Raw genomic sequence first — 17,261 nt, forward strand, 5'->3', positions numbered from 1 at the left:
GTGTAAGAGATTATTCAGTGGCACTGAAGGAGTGTGCTTTCCTAGGCTGGCACAACACTGGTTTGGGTTCAAGGCACCAGTGGGTAGCTGGTACCACAGGACTCTTAGCCACTTATGGGCAATGCCATCCGGGCCAGGAAGCTGGTGGGGAGCTCTCGGAGAACCACAGCGGAAGAGCGGGCCCATACAGTACGTATGCATGGCTTGGCACATCAGTCCGCTTTTTAAATCAGAACTCAACATATCACCATTAAAGGGAGGAATAAATCAAGGTGGCAGTCTGCAATGCTCAATAATATGAAAATAGAACAGAGATTACTGAAAGCATGTAATTAGGTAGGGAAGAATGCAAATCACAAAGCATGCTCCGTTTACATCTCCATCAACATGTATTTACAGTGCATCTACGACACTGGCAGTGTGGGGGAGTAGTTCCACAACATGTAGTTCAACTATTGTAACTACACTTGTTTTTTTCTTTCTCAGTGATTTCAGTGTTTCAGTCACACGCCTTCTGTCATACGTTCTAGTCATCTGTCAGTAACTGACTGTTGCGTGTTGGACAAAGTAATTTCGATGTAGTGAACTACTTTTTCAAAGTAGCTACAGTATAGTTTGACAAACTATATTTCTTTCAAGGGTAGATAACGTATAGTTTAACTTATTACCTTGTAAGCAATTGGTCATTTAGTTAAATACATTTTCAGAGTAGCTTCCCCAACACTGGACATTGGGAATGCAAGCTACTTTCTCAAAGCTGTCTGTACACATGCTGTAGAAAAACACCTGTTAAAAGGAAATTGACATGCATTTAACTGATATAGGAACAGAACCACTAGACCACTAGACAAACAGAGCAGTGATGAGCAGTGAATGATGTTCCAACCACAGCAGGTAATGTGACAGTGCACCCTACCCAGTGAGGACAGTGCTGACTGGATGGCTCTCTCTCTGACAGAGCATAGAGATGGTTGGGGCACGGCTACGTCTATGGGCCCTCAGATGCTGTGCCAGAGGATGAGCTGTGTGTGCGGGGCCAGGGCCAGGAGCTGACCCCCCCGACGCACACAGGAAGCCCTTCCTCAGGAATACTGATGATGCCCAGAGTCCCAGCGACAGAGGAAGCGCTCTCAAGCCACCAGCTGCGACAGACTAGTGAGGATCTCTTTCATGGCCTGGACGGCCCCCAGATCTGAGAACCGCAGCATTATGAGGCTACACACGGAAGGCCCCTGCTATTCTCCCTCCGAAGATGAAATGAAATAGAAAACACATTATCTGACGTGCGTGATCTCCACCGAGGGGGAAGCCGGTCCAAGCGGCGCACAGTTTTGCACTGACCCTCTCTCCCTCTCTCTCTCTCTCTCTCTCTCTCTCAATCAGGCGGCTACACCATTTACGGATACTATGAAAAGGAAAAATCTATCAAGCATCACAAGTTGCCCGCATTCAGGCAAATGAATGATGCACTTCATTACATGAGTGGGCAGGCTGTACCTCTTTGATTGAGGAACAAAGCTAATTGACTGATTCACTGCTAAGCCTCTACGTGTATAATAAGTGGACTTTAGTCAGAGTTGGCCAGTACAAGTGGGGCATGCTGTGTTGTACGTGTCTGTGGAGGAGCAGAGGTACAGAGCATCCAGCAGCTGCATTTACACCATGATTCTCTCATAAATCCACTCTGGAGCTGCTAACTTAAACCACATGGGGGTTTTATCTAAATAACTACTGCACCGAGCGATATCAGGTTCCCTTACTTGCTCGACGGGCAAAAAGCACTGTTTAGCTCTTGTCATTGCCCCTGTCTCAGAAATCACCCCAAAGAGCATGTACATGCATTCACAAAAATTGGCACTGTGAAGTCCAGACAAACATTGTCAAACTTTGTTAGCTTTCAATAGGAGCTACAGTCCTCCTCTTTCCATATGGTTGCCATACATCATTTTTGCCACACTTCTGGCCCACAGAAATTCCAGCGAGTGAAAGGGCTTCAGCCTGAGACACCTGCCCGGGCCCAATATATCTGTTTAAACTTAAACAGATTGTCCGATAGACAAGGTGTTTACGTTAATCATGGCGATAAACTAATAGAACAATGTTACATTTGTATTAGAAAATTATACAACAGATCAGGGAATCAAACTGACTGACTTCTGACAGAAAGGAGAGTTGATTGACACAGGGATACTTGCAGTTCTAGCCTACAGTACATAATATAACTGTTACAGTAATAATGGCAGGAATGGTATAGGTCCATTACAGAATACTGTAGCTATACAGTATGTTGAGCACAGGCTCTGGCTGTAAGAGAGTGGGGTCAGATAAGGCACGTCTGCCTGCCCGGCTTGTTGTGTAAGATGCTGCTGGTTGTGTGACTCTGTAACTCAGAGCATGTTGAGAGAGGATTTTCGGCTGAGGAATCAGAACTCATGCCACAGGATATTACTCCAAGTCTCTCTCTCTGCCTGTTTCGCAGTTCACCAACAGAGTGCAGCGCTTTCTGCTTCATATTAGTGGAGGGTTCATGTAAGCCTCCGTTGACACAGAGCTGCCCCTGCCTCCTAACACCAGATCGGACAGGAGAGGAAAGGCTTGGAAAGGCTCACAGATATGATTATATAAACAGGCTTCTGTTGGAGAGTGTGATCCAAACATGATAACCTTGTGCAGTTAAACAACTGTGACAAATCCTATGCCAGTGTTAAGACTTCATAGTTACAGTAGACTTCAATACACAGTTTATACAAATACACAGTTTATACAAATACATGTTTGTCCTTCTTCATTTGTGCCCAGCAGAATTCAATTATGAAAAATAAATGAAATTCTGGTGTAGTGAAAAATGTATCTGTACTGTACCTTTGCATTCTCAATGCATGGACAAATGGCCCATGCAGCGCTGGCCTGGACATCTGGATTGGGGTTTTTCAACAAGGACCAGAGTAGGCGAACTCCATCCAGGCGGTCAATGATCCTAGAGAGAGAGAGAGGGGGGGGGGGGGGGTACTGTGTGATCTGCTCCATACTTACATACTTAAGAGGAGCATTTGAACGCTTCTCTCTTCTTCTCAGGGCTCTGACTGGGCCATATCAGCTTGCCCAAGTTCAGGCACTGAATAACCATTGTAAGGCAGGTTTCTAATGTATATCAGCCATTTAACATTGGTTTTCCCATACTGTTTCTTCAATACTAAAATCCACTCGCTGTCTGTTTAGTAAAGTGAATCTCCATGAGAAAGCATGCACATTGATGACAGGCCTTGTATAATATCATGTACTGTATAGTGGTCCATACATACTGTATATTTATATATAGAAGCGAGACAAACTTATACTGTGTGGTGGGAGTTCGTTTCGTTGGGCAAAAAAGGGGACTTCTGTCCAAATCAAACAGAGCCAGAGACAGGTCTCTCTATATTTCATTGCGTCTGAGTGAGGTTTACTTAAGCATAAGCCGTATTTCATGCTGCGTACATGACTGTAGTCAAGGCTGTAGTCAGGGTCTGGGAACCCAAAGAATTACGCCACAGTGCACCCGTTGTCTGGTATAAATAACATGTAACGTGTTCCCCATGTGTGCTTCCACCAACAAGGCCGACATTGAATGCTGTCATAATTACTTAAACACTCCCTAATCACAGTATCTCCGTGACTGGCAACGAGCGAGCACTCATCAGAGACGTCCCTGCGCCATCTGTCTTCCGTTTGCACATAAATCAGTCTGGGGGATCATAACATAAGATTCCAGTCCGCAGGGCCTCTTAAATCCAGCCCAACAACAAACTAAACTTCATATCCTCCGCCAAAACAGCGCTGTCCTCACAAGAAGCAGGTATGAAACACGTTAGCATGAAAAGACAACTGACAGTGAAGAATTGTAACAGAGACCGCAAACCCTCAAGGCATTTGAACAACGTGTGTTCCTTTAGTAGCTACATTGGAACTATCAGAAAAAAGTTTGGGAATGTAATGTGATCTTTTCCTGAATTTTAGCTCCCATTTTGTCTATGATGTCATTAACCATACAATGCTATGGTTTCAAAATAAAAAGAAACATATTTGAAATGGTTCGGAGGGATTCATAACAAAATAGGCCCGATAAGAGTAAAGGATTAGCTTATTTAAAAATAGTTACTGATATAGCCTAACCACCATCACAGTACACAGGGTGTTGTTAAATGGCAAGATAAAGTGAATTTGCAAATATGTCACCATTGACATTCTCTTAAACTGTCCGAAGCAATTTCATAAAATGCAAGTGCAACATAAAATGAGTACATGAGTGAAGTTAAATACTTATGCAACATAAGGAATAACCCCTTGTACTTATTTAGCAAAATAAATAACAGACAAGAATTCAGCGCCTGATGGTCAGTAGCAAAATCAGAGGTCGGATCCCAGCCTGCAGTTTCCCAGTCTTTTGAGTAACAATGTCAGGCCTGGGTCAGTACCCAGTTCTCTTAATCTGAGAAACAGCTCTGACCATATTGGTTTGGAGCAGGAAACAATCAAATGTGAGCTATGTTAATTGCTCAGCAAACTACTGTACACAAGTCTCAAAATAAGGAATCGCCACAAGTCATACAAAAAGCTCTTGTGTAAATAATGACTTTTTGTCCACAAGGGTGTAAATGCAAAACATTACAAGACATAGCCTAAATATATATCCCATGAGAAAACATGATTCACATTGAATGGTGGGTGGAATGTGGATGTTACATAGGCTACTTTTGGGGGCTGTGTTGAATCTTGTGCAGTTAATTGCTGAAATGGCCTTATTTTGTCCAAATAAAGTTCTGCACTTTCATTTTACCCCTGTGGTTTGGCACATCCATAAATGCATTACTCTTTCATACAATGGCGTTTACGGCTAACTAACAAAATGCACTTGAACGTCAAGTTCTTTATTTGTGTCCAGTGTTAATTAAGAATGGTCTTGCAGTCTATAACAACCTTGTAAAAGCAATGAGTTTCAGATGTACATGCTCGTGCAGTGTCATGCAGTGTTTTATCAAAGCCAAGTGAGCACTGCAGTAGTAGGACTCGACTGTATGATCACTGTTTATGTTATTCCAGCCATGAAGGCTTGGACAGCTGAAGGTATGTTACTCTGACCAGCTCAGCACCAAAAGTGACCACAAACCTACAGTAAAACCCCAGGATGCACACCACAAGCACAGTTATTGCAGCAGGTACAATAAACAAGGTTTTTGACACTGCCATTCAGCTGTAGATGAAATACAGACCTACCAGGGAAATTGCAGGTTAAGATAACAGGACAGTTGAAGTGCTGTTTATGGCAATTATCACATAATGTATCATATCTCTTGACAACTTACGCCATGTTCTCTGGCTCTGTGGCACAGGCTCCCACTGCCTTGGTGACGTTGACCAGTAAGGCCTGGTTGGTTCCTGTGAGCAGGTTGACCAGGGGCTGGATGCCTCCACACTTACGGATGGTGGCCCTGTTGGCTGGTTTCTGGGCACCCTCTCCCAGGGCCCCCACCACATTGACCAGCACCTCCTCAGGCTGGTCAGTCAGCAGTCCAACCAGCATCTCCAGGGCCTTGTATTCCTGGAATCTGGAGAAAGGCACAGGGTCATCTTTATACAGTAGCTGCATAGCCATACATCATAAACAGGACAGTAATCTGCATTAAAACATTTAACATTGACATAATTGGAAACATGCTCAATGCAGATGTTTAAAATGTGTACTACTGAGCAAGGTAAAAGGCCACCAGTTGGCCTGGTGGCAGATTATACAGGGGCTGGATATATTTGGCTTTGACTGGGGTACAAATCACTTGACCCAGTAGCATAGGCAGTTTTCCCACGGCTGCACAAAGCTCCCAACGCATGTATTTTGCATGACCGAGGTTCGCTGTGGTTTGGAAAAGTTCACTCCCTGCTTCACTGTGATTTCACTTTGTTTGCCAGAACTATAGAGTGGTAAACTACAGTAAACATTTAAGAGGGATATAACGTGGTTTCAGAAAGCCTCAACAAACCTCTGATGCACGGTTAAGTTCTACGACTGTTTTTATTCACAGTTACGGTTGCTGGCAACAAAGTCCGAAGGCTATTGTAGAAAGTGTCCAAGGTCATTTGGTTTTGGTCGCTATCCACCAAAACATATTCTTGCAAGTAAAACAGTAATGAACGGAGTGACTGCCAATATTAACTTTACTGAATTCAACAAAGAGAAACAATGTTTTTCTTAAGCCACCACTGAAGTGTTATCTGCAGGGAGCTACAGTAAAATGACCTTGTAATTGCACACATAACGTTGTGAAAAAATGATAAATGGACTGCAAGTCATGTCTATTTTTGTAAAGCCAGCACGCGTAATTATGATGGCAAAAGAAACATAACACAAAGCTGCCTAAACTGGCCTGTACTACAAACAGTGGGCTACACACAAGTGGAAGCTTTATTAAAGCTTGTCAAAAGATACAAGAACCACAGAGAGGCTTCTGTGCAGCAGTGTTATGATTGATTGTGTTGTTCCATCTTTTCTAAGACATATGTTACAGTAACATAGTCATTCAACTGGCGTTAAGACCTTTAGTGCTGCCTTTATGTACCGGCCAGACATCAACAAGGACTGTATGAAAGACTAATTTCAGGGTCCACGGGAAGAGACCCTCCAAGAAGCTCAAAAAGCACCATAAAGAGAGTTTCAGATGGATACATTTGGTTTCTAATGTATAACAGAAAATCAAATCAGCTAAAATGAAAGAAGGCTGAATAGCTTTGGGTGAGCAGGGTACTGTAGACAGAATATGAGGTAAGAAGAGGTATCATTATGATACGTAATTATGGTTGGAACAGAGGTGAGGAGGAGGGATAGTCAGTCATTGGAACTGAACCACATAATCTTGACCTCAAACATTATTGTGTTGGCAAACACAGTCCGAGACTTGGCAATGATGACTTTCCATTGCAAAGTTATTCCCTCACTCTTTTGTTACAGAGCTAGGTTTTAACACAGCATTTGTGTGTGTCCATAACACCTTAGTATATACGGTTCAAGGGGCCACATATCAATGCACCCATAAATCTGCTTTTAAATCTGCATGAAACAATGTTCCAAACTTTCCTAGCATGAAATGGAGGACTGGACTAATACAAAGGATTTCCTACATAAAGGCTTTTAGCCTCTCCGTCACATTGCAGGTCTTATGAACATTTTGTGCTCTGGACATTTAAACGATGTGAGCTTTAAATAAACACTCTTCAGTTATAAATGTAATTATATTTTGGGCCATCAATCATCTCTCATTTTGATGCATCATTAATCAGGCAAATAGCTAACACATGCTCCTTCTGGGCTTTAGCAGAGGTCTCTCTCCCCACATCTCAGGGCCCACACTGTACAGGCCATGTTAAAGATCACTCACACAAAGGCATGCTGTCTACAATTGGCCACAAGGGCTGTTTGAGTTGTTCATGTACTTGTGTTGAAACAGAAACATACAAAAAAACTCCCTCTCATTACTGCTGCTGTAAAATATATTCCAAAACGATTTTCGTCTCAAAACAGCACTCTGCCTATGATTGATTTTGAAATGAACGCACGCCCCGAACAACTCTCCATGAAACTCTCTATTACCGTTAGCAGCTCTCTTTTGACAGTAATGGCTTGGTCATTTCATTCCAAGCCTTCGTCTGACCTTGACATTTTTATATGTTATTCAAATAACCCAGGGAGGGTTTTGAAAAACCAGATCCACTCGCAAATGTAAGTGTGCATTAAAACACTCGCTCTGCATCATGCTGGTTTCCTCCTGGAGTGACGGCCAAATTTCACCTTCGTTCACACCCAACCGCCCATGCAATCCAAAAAACAAAACACAACGCACACAGGAAAGGAACCGTTAAATGGGAACATTGGGGTGTTCGGCCCTTTGGTTCTCTCACTAGGTCTCTTTGTTTTTCATCACATCCCTTCCTAATGAGTCTGGGAGCACGCTTTTCAGTGTTTTGATGTTCGCAAATTAAGTGTCACCAATTGTGGTTTACATGCGATTATTGGTATCATGATTATCATTGCTATTATTATTACTATTATTATTGCTTTTTGCCTAGCAACAGTGTTATGAGTAATTACTCTGAGGCACAGAGCCCGTAATGGGAGCAAGTGTACTGAGGTGCTACATGACTCATTGCCAGTGCAGTTAACTTGTTTTATCACCTTGCCAGGCTGCACTCTGAAGGGTTCCAAATCTATGCCATTTTTGTTGTTTTTTGGGCATTTTTTGTTCAGTACTGGACTGAATGTGAAGGCTTGTTGGGAAGCCAGGCACTGAGGAGCATTCTGAGAGGTTCACTTTACACCCTGCAAACCTTATTAATGCTTCAGTCTTTACAATCATATATTGGCATGGCAGATATTAGTCCTTATATAATATGTTAACAAGATATAGGCTGTTGTTTATGACAGCAAACATTGGTTGTGTATTACTAAAGTCTCACTAAATCAGATTCAGAATCAGTCCCTTACAAACATGGCAAAAGTGACAATATTCTGTCCACCTGTTTGAGTCTGAGATGTTACTGGCACACTTTTGTAATGGGATCTTCGCTTAATTGAATATGGCAACAGGCACTTGCTTCCAGTTGGGAAGACTTAACTTAGACTCTAAATGTAGGATATCATTCTGTCAGTTGTGAAATATGAGGTGGAGAGAGACCGGTGTGAGTGCTACTGTGCCTTTTCTATTATTGTTAGAATTCCTCTGCAATTTGAATTCTACAGGGGTTTAATTCAGGCACTAGACATTTCCACATATCTTACTTCATCATAAAGCCATAAAACTCAAAAAACACTCTTATCATAAAAATGTATAACAGACACGTTTTTATCAGTTTGTTGGCTACATTTGAGAAAATAAGCCTTGAATTTATTAAGAGGTTATTGTGGTATTAAATTGGTGAATATAGATTGTATTCTATCTCCCCTGACTCACTGAATAAAAAAACAAATACAGCTAAATAATTTGTTCAAGGGAGCACCTTTGCAACAGTAAAGGGCTGCCAGGGCACGATTCTTGGGTGTTCTTTTTTTTTCAAGGGAAAATTACTGACTTAAACAATCATCCAACACAAAATGAAGCCAGGAAAGATTCCAGAAATGTCACTGCTGAAGGAACTAAATGACACTTAAATAAATGTCGGCACGCCGTACATGACAAATGATTTAAGAGTCTGTCAGCTTACATTTCTGACATTATGGAATAGCCATTTCAAGGCGAATTATTTTGGTCTGCTTTCCCATGTTCAATACTAATGGGGGAACTGGTTTGACTAACACATCATTGGTGTCCATAAAATCAACACTTTACTTCATCTTTTGTTAACAGTGGAACAAAAGCGCATTCCTCCTGCAAACAGTCACATAAAAGATCAGAGCTAATAGAATCCGTACAAAAACTTAACATTTTGGCCAAATAATCACTTCCACCAGACACAGCGTAAAGGACGAGATATGACAACAGTTGAGAGTGGAAAAAGTGAGACGCGTGTGTGAACAAATGAGAGCTCCCATAAAAACAGCACACGTGATGATCGCACATGGACCCTCCCCTCATCCCCTCTGGTCAGTTCAGCGCCTAACTGCTGTCAAGGCTTTTCATTATACTGTGTGCCTATTTGCTATTACGAAGCTATATATGTATGTAGCTCTCTAAAATTACATAGGACCGAACCACACTAGTTAGCACACACTAGTTAACCAACATATGGTTACCTGTGGGTAAAACGATAAGGATATAAAAAGCCGTAGCTCATTTGATAACAAAGTGATTTGTCAAAGTCAGACCAATTCCTTGACAGTAATTACACGACATAAGACATGAAACATAGGGCTGCTCCATCCGCACCTACAGTAAATAAGGAATCGTGACCCCCGAATACACATCCTCTGGTGCTGGTTAGCCTCTGAGTGGGGCGCGCTAATGAGGGGTAATAATGTGAGGTGTACTTAGCCACGTTCTCCATGCTGATGGAGCACTTCCAGATGGCCCCGGTGGTGGCGGCCAGGAGCTGTTTGTTGTCTGCTTTACTCAGGAGAGTCACAAGGGGCTGCAGGCCCTCATACTGCCTGACTAGGTCCCGTGTCCTCTTGTCCTCTGCACACTGGAGGCAGAGAAAGTCAAGAGCTACAGTACAATTCAGTATGGGTGCCATTAGGACAAATACGTAAACTATGATAAGAAGAATGTCAATAGGAATATAATTTGTATGGACATAACCAAGTGATATGATGGTCAAGGTTACCTTGAAGATGGCACTTGCACAATGCATCTGAAGCTCATGGTTGTCACAGTTGAGGTTTTTGACCAAGTCCTCAATCATGCCCTCAGTCTGAATGGCAATCCTGTAGCTTCTCTGTAAATGACAGAGGGGAAGGCAGGAAACGGCAGTCAGGTACACAGCTTAACAGAATCAGTCAGTGTGATGGGTTCCAACATGCAAACACACAGTGGTCTTTTTTGGGGTAGCACCATACTGTATATTACCTGCTTGGCCTACCGCATGTTCCCCACCGAACAAGGACAGGTGTACAACAATGTTAGCATAAGGCCCTGGCCACACCAAACTATGCTATCCGTTAATTATAGATTTAGCCAATGGTTCCTCTATGGGAATCATCCGTTGACGGACAACAGAGATGATAAGGGTCTGTCTGTGTCTGTTTCATACATTTTAAGGCTAAAAATACACATACACACCCACACAACAATGTTATTGGGTAAGGTTGGCCTTGAGATTGGGGAGGCTAGCCAGTAACCTCAATCTCGCTGGTCGCTGGTTGAATCCCCAGATGTGAGCCAGTGATTGGAGGGTTTGCTGAAATCACATCTTACTGGCCAGCTAATACATGACTTATAACATGAAAATAAGAAAACACTGAATAATAATAAAAAAAAATAATAGTAATACCCCTAAACTGCCAAATTACCTACTTATTAAACACTTATAAGTGTAATAACAAATCAGTGCCTTAAAAGTGTTCCCCATATTAAGGTGTTACCGTAATTTCATACATAGATGTTTTTTTATCCATTTTCTGATAGTTTGGTGTGGCTAAGAGTTAACCTTAGCCTTGACTGGAGCCTCTCACCTCAGAGGCACACTCCTGCAGAGTGCCCACCACAGGGATCAGCATGTTCTCATGAGGGGATTTGAGCAGACGGGCCAGCAGAGGGATGCCCCCGGCCTTGCGGATGGCCTCCTTGTTTCTCGTGCTCTTACTGCAGCTCCACAGGGCCAGAGCCCCACAGCGGGCCACCTCCACATCCTTCTCCTGCTCCTCAGTCAGAGTAGCTGAGTCAGGAACACAGTCCAGCAGTTCCACCTGTGCGCGCGCACACACACACACACACACACACACACACACACACACACACACACACACACACACACACACACACACACCACGCAACACACACACACACACCACACACACACCACACACACACACACACACACACACACACACACACACACACACACACACACACACACACACACACACACCACACACACACACACACACACACACACCACACACCACGCAACACACACACACACACACACACACACACACACACACACACACACACACACACACACACACACACACATACATACACGACTCAGTGTTTAGAAATGAAATTGATATTACACACTGAAGGTAATCTAGATTTGTTTAGAAAATCTGAGAAACTCATAGGATGTGCTGTAATGCATGCTATGGTTTCTATTGACTTGGTCAATGAGAATAGCAAGTTGTTGGCCATGATTAGGCACATTATTAAATTATATTACGATGGGTTTTGACAGAATTAAAAAAACAGATATGCAGACGGTGGAAAAACAACAGGCGTGTTGATGTTAGGATGGAAATCCCAGAGAGACCCTTAATGACCACCAGTTCCCCCTCCTTCCCTGACTTTTCCTCAATAACTGTTTTTTACATATTACTGTAGCATTGTTAGAATTTCAAAATCACACTTAGAAAAAAATCTTGAAGCTTTTTATAATTATTATCTTATTATTATTATTATTATTATTATTATTATTATTATTATTATTATTATTATTATTACATAGCATGATATGGTGTGTGTGTGTGTGTGTGTGTGTGTGTGTGTGTGTGTGTGTGTGTGTGTGTGTGTGTGTGTGTGCATAAAGGTGCATAGCCCATTGAAAGGAGGAGGTATTGTGTGCAATAAAATAAACAAATGACTTATGCGTATGTATATAGACTTGATTGTATATACAGTATTTACAATTCTATTCCATTAGAAGTGTAACGGGTCGGAGGTTAGGACCCGGTAGGCAGGTGCCAATCAGGGCAGATAGTCGGGTACGAGCCTCAGGCTCATTCTTGACTAGCATTTGTAACTTGTTGCAATACCAAACTAATAGTATTCCCGACAAACAAATAGGTACAGTATGTTTTCAAATCTTGTAATGATTGCAGTTGTCAGCAAAATGCTTACTTCTAATATTTCAGAACTTGTTTAGTGCTACACTAACGTGGGACCCTGCAGCAGCATACCATGGTAGTAGGCAGGTTAGCTCCATTTGTGCCTGTGATAGCTTTTATCTATGAGTTTTCAACGTGAACATGAAGACCAGGAAAGCAAAACCACACTCCCCCACCTGTGGAAAACATATTTACAATGTTCTCAGCCAGGACATTGTTTTGGGAATAATGGGCGAAAGGCAAACTATTTCAATGTGCAATAGCATATGAATGGAAAACTAGTTGGTAGAACTGTCGGAGAAGAGAGTGTGAATATGACAGCCACTGCTCCCACAGCCATGGCTCGAGCCCAGTCCCGATGCAATTGTGTAAAGGAGCATATTTGACCACGCGGTTTGAAGTGTACCTTTTAACTTTAGATTTTGACATATGCTTTCAGCTCTTACTTGTACCTTATTCAATCTACAAATAAAATGTATTAAATCTAGATGTTTTTTTTTTTACAGTATATACTGTATGTACAGTAAAATCAACTATATCTGTGAATATGTTATATTCAAAAGTAAGACCTTCAAAATAAACAATGTGGTGTTGTAATCATTCTTAAATCCTGACGAAACACAACCAGTGCATTCATTTTCCATGGTATTATCTAATTGAATGATTACACTGTTACACTAACGTCCCAAAAAAATGACAGTGAAATATGTTCCCTGGCGGCGTTGGTTAGAAGGCCTGGCGCTCGTAGTGTTAATCTATAGTTGTTGGCCATTGACACAGAGCAGGCAAAGCTATTACATATGCAGTTCAAAGGTGGTCTGTAGTTTAGCGTGAAATTAATCTGCCTTTGCAGTGAGTGCAATGAGCACATCCGATTTAGACTTCAGGAAAATATACAACACACAGGCTTTAATCACAGGTCGCTCTGTCAATAAACACAAACTCAGGTCTGGGGATGTCAGAGACATTCTATCTGTTTTTCCGTGGACTGACTTTGATGTTTGTGACGTGGGACTTGGGACTGGGTGAACAGGGTTGGGGGACTATTATCTGGCAACCCAGTGTGTGGAAACAGAAGGTAGATGGGTCAATGCTGTACTGTGCATTGCTGTGCTGGGGTTGGGCTGTACTGTGCATTGCTGTGCAGACCTGTATGGTAGGGTGCAGAGCTGTGGAGTTCTGTGCTGTACCGTGGCATGGCTGTGGTTTTGCCGTTCTATCTTTCCTCCAGACTCACCAGTCTCTTGATCCCTCCATGCTGTCTGACGGTCCTCCTGGCTCTCCTGAACTTAGCCACGTTGGCAATGGTCTCTGCAGCCAGGCACTTGAGGTCCTTGTCTGGGGAGTCTAAGATCCTCACCATGGTCTGCAGGCCTCCCAGGTCAGCAATGGCCCGGCGAATCTGAGAGTTACGGCTGATCTCCTTCAGGATCTTCAGAGAGCCAATCTAATCACACAAAAAGATGAGACGATCTTCTTAAATCTCCTAATGCAAAAAAAACAGGTGACTCATTTCAAGAAATAAACTGTCAAACTAATGCCAACATGAGGTAAACATCTGTCAGAGAAGCACAAATAAAGATCACAGAGTAGCCAAACGTTTTCCTAAAAATAGACAGTTCCTAAATGTTTCAATAAAGGCAGCATAAAAAGCGGCCACACATCTCATTAGGTCTATTGGAGAATAATTGCTACCCTGTGTCTTTAAAGGCAGGCATTCTCTGGGCCTCCAGTGAGGCTCAGTGTTTTCTGAAACACAGACTGGCATACAGGGGCGGCTCTGTTCGCCCTACGGGCATCCAGGTCCACTTGGCACGGCTACTCACTTTGCATTTGATTTCTTCTGTATCCAGCAAGTTAATGAGGACTTCAAGGCCACCTACATCCCGGATGGCCAGTTGGCACGTCTCCTGCGCTAAATTAAAGTCCCTCATGGAGCACAGAGCAATCACAGTGGCCGTCTGGTTGCCTCCCTGAAATAATAATGCCCAGCACGAATGAATGAAACAGCAGAGAGAAAAGAGTTAAAGAGACATTTATAAAAGTGAGGACACAGGCCCCCCTCCCACCTGTTCTCCCTCTACTGTGTCTTGCATTCTCCTTCCCTTTAACCATTCCTGCTGGGCTTATTTGGTTTACCACAGCTTGGTAAGTGTTTAGCTTTGTGCAGGTAAACAGTGGTTGAAAGAAACTATTTGATACAAAACTGCACTCTGGCTAGTGAGCTGAGGCCAGAAACCATAGACAATGACCTAAGTTAGAGATGAAAGGAACACTAGCATTGCATTTTTAAGATAATAACGAGTTAGCATTTCAAAAAGACTCTTTTTTGACAGTTGCTATATACACAAATAATATGTTAGACATATTCCCCCCCAATTAGCAACTTAGTAACTACTACTGTGTAAACAAAGTGGTTTTGGGTCAAATCTGTTATTTTATTTCAGTACTTCAATACATGGGACAGGAAATTGGGCAGATTTGGTTTTATTGCCTTTTAAATGCAATGTGTACATACAAAACAATATAAAGATTTAAAACAGGTGGCATGTGGTCCAGCTCTGATGTGTCCTAGTGGTATTGAGCTTAATCTGCTCTTGCGTGCTAACTTCTGTGTTTGTGTGTATTCTTGCACTCTGCAGTCTCATCCACCATAGGGACGCCCTTGAGGAAATATAATAAAGTAACACATGAAGAGTGGGGTTATAGAACCATTAAGAGGCAACAATTGCAATGTTTGTCCCAAGATAGTTCCAGTCTGTTTTAAGGTTTTGTTGCAGAAAATCTTTTGTTGATGTGAAGTAGTTTAGCTAGATCATGACGGAAAAAACTCCAAATGGAAACAGAAGTTCATGGCGGTAGAACAGTAAGCTGGTGTAATACTAGACTTGTAGCATGACTTTGAAATGTGGCACAGGATACTAAAGTCAAAATCTCCTGGCAAGTGAACAATCAAATCTATATATTTTTTTCATTTCTCATTTAAATGAATCACAGATAGACTTTCTGTAGGTTCGGTGACTTCAAGGGCACTCCTGAAGTTGCCTTTATTAGATACACACTCCATAAACAAACTCCAACTCAGAACCATCCCAAACAGATTACTCCACCCACACAGCTACTTACTCACAACTTACGTAATCAATTATTGTAAAAGAAAATGATAGGGGATATGTAGACAGTCATTCATTGTTTTGAATGTAGTACTGTATACAGCTTGTGTCTAGCATAAAGTTCTATGAGAGAACATCAGAGTGTACCGTGGTCTGTAGTGTTTGATCAAATCGCCCTAAAAAAGAGTAGTCTGACACACTGGGATAACGGGCACATGTGTTCCCCATATTATGACGTTGGCTTAAATGTGAACCATTCATCCATTAACAGCAGTGGATCTACTGCTTCTTTTGTCTCCACCATTCGCACTCTTCAAAGGACTCAATGGGTTAGGATCATACCTTGTAAAAACAAAAAAGCTATGTTTAGAACTGATACCAGGGAGTTTAAAGAAAAAAAAGGTCATATGCTTCCATTTTTGTTAGCTTTGGTCTAGAAGTATTGTAGACATTCTTTAAAACATTGACAACATCTGACCAACATCTTTTTATGATGGAAGTCTTTGACTCCTCTGGTATGATAGGAGCAGATTTTGGAAGACACAACTCAACCACAGTTTGAATCTACACTACAGTTTCTGAGAGACACACTGTAAACAGGACTAATAACTTGTGTTAAGCTACATAATATTTTTCTACAGTATTTATGTGACTTCAGGGCATCTCAATTAGCCACAGACAATAACAACATTGGTTAGATTTACACCTGCCACATGGGGATAAGGGAAGACTGCAGAGGTGCTGTGTTTTGTTTAGGTAGTTAAACTCAGGTGAAGTCTTTCTTATTACTGGTTCTGCCTTACACAGCTGAGGAACCACTGCTCAAGACATTTACTACCAGTAGGGTTTGGCAATAACAATAGCAATGACTTAATGTCCTCATAAATTACATCCTGAGGGAAAATATCACACATTACAAAAGTAGGAAGGAATGGAAAGGATGCATCAATCCTCCCATAATCTGGTAAATGTAACCTAGTCAATTACAGTACCAATGTTTCAGACAACAAACATTCTTACAGTAATGTCCATTAATCAAGGCATAGCCTACATTATACAAACAAAGCAATACACACAATAGGCACTACTGAAGGCAGTGCCCCCACCAGCAGAGGTCACATAAAGGGAATTTATGTTAGGGTAGACTTGGAATTCACACTAGACTTGCAGGGTAGATAATGATTATTAATCGAGCAATTCAATAGTAATTCCTCTGGTAAATGGTAAATATGACGGTATAAATCAGTTATCCACTTCTCTGATAACATTATGGAATGAATGAACTGATCTAGAAGTGATTTCACATCATAAGGCATCGCACATTTAAGTAATTTAGTTAACCTGATATCAGCCACCTAAATATGTTTTATGCACTTTTGTCTCCTCCTCTGCAATAATTATTCAGAACATACCCAAAGAAAAAAGGGTCTAAGCCCTCACTTTTAATGTAGCTTGTCCTTCTGAAAGCAAGCAGGATTCGTTCTATTCCACAGACCCAGGCTGCCCCCCTTGAGCCACCCCTTGGACCATAAATCAATGTGCCAACCATGCCAGAGCAGGACAAGGTTAGTCAGAATGTCAGGGATACACCACGCTGACCCCAGACGCTGTTCAATATAGCAGCCACCATGTGTGTGTTTGTGTGT

General features: G+C 42.0%; 1 protein-coding gene across 1 annotated transcript in view; it reads right to left on the minus strand.

Moving 5' to 3' along the window:
• Window positions 1–17,261, minus strand: part of odad2 (outer dynein arm docking complex subunit 2) — a gene marked incomplete at its 5' end in the record, with an annotated part of 38,139 nt that overhangs the window by 7,634 nt on the left and 13,244 nt on the right. Inside the window, 7 exons of the mRNA XM_083684522.1 lie at window positions 2,863–2,977; window positions 5,343–5,585; window positions 9,989–10,143; window positions 10,285–10,395; window positions 11,132–11,365; window positions 13,740–13,949; window positions 14,329–14,475. Of these exons, the coding sequence (XP_083540648.1) occupies window positions 2,863–2,977; window positions 5,343–5,585; window positions 9,989–10,143; window positions 10,285–10,395; window positions 11,132–11,365; window positions 13,740–13,949; window positions 14,329–14,475 (1,215 nt within the window). The remainder of the gene's footprint in view (window positions 1–2,862; window positions 2,978–5,342; window positions 5,586–9,988; window positions 10,144–10,284; window positions 10,396–11,131; window positions 11,366–13,739; window positions 13,950–14,328; window positions 14,476–17,261) is intronic.

Source organism: Argentina silus (assembly GCF_951799395.1).
Source record: "Argentina silus genome assembly, chromosome: 1".
Taxonomy (NCBI): Eukaryota; Metazoa; Chordata; class Actinopteri; order Argentiniformes; family Argentinidae; genus Argentina; species Argentina silus.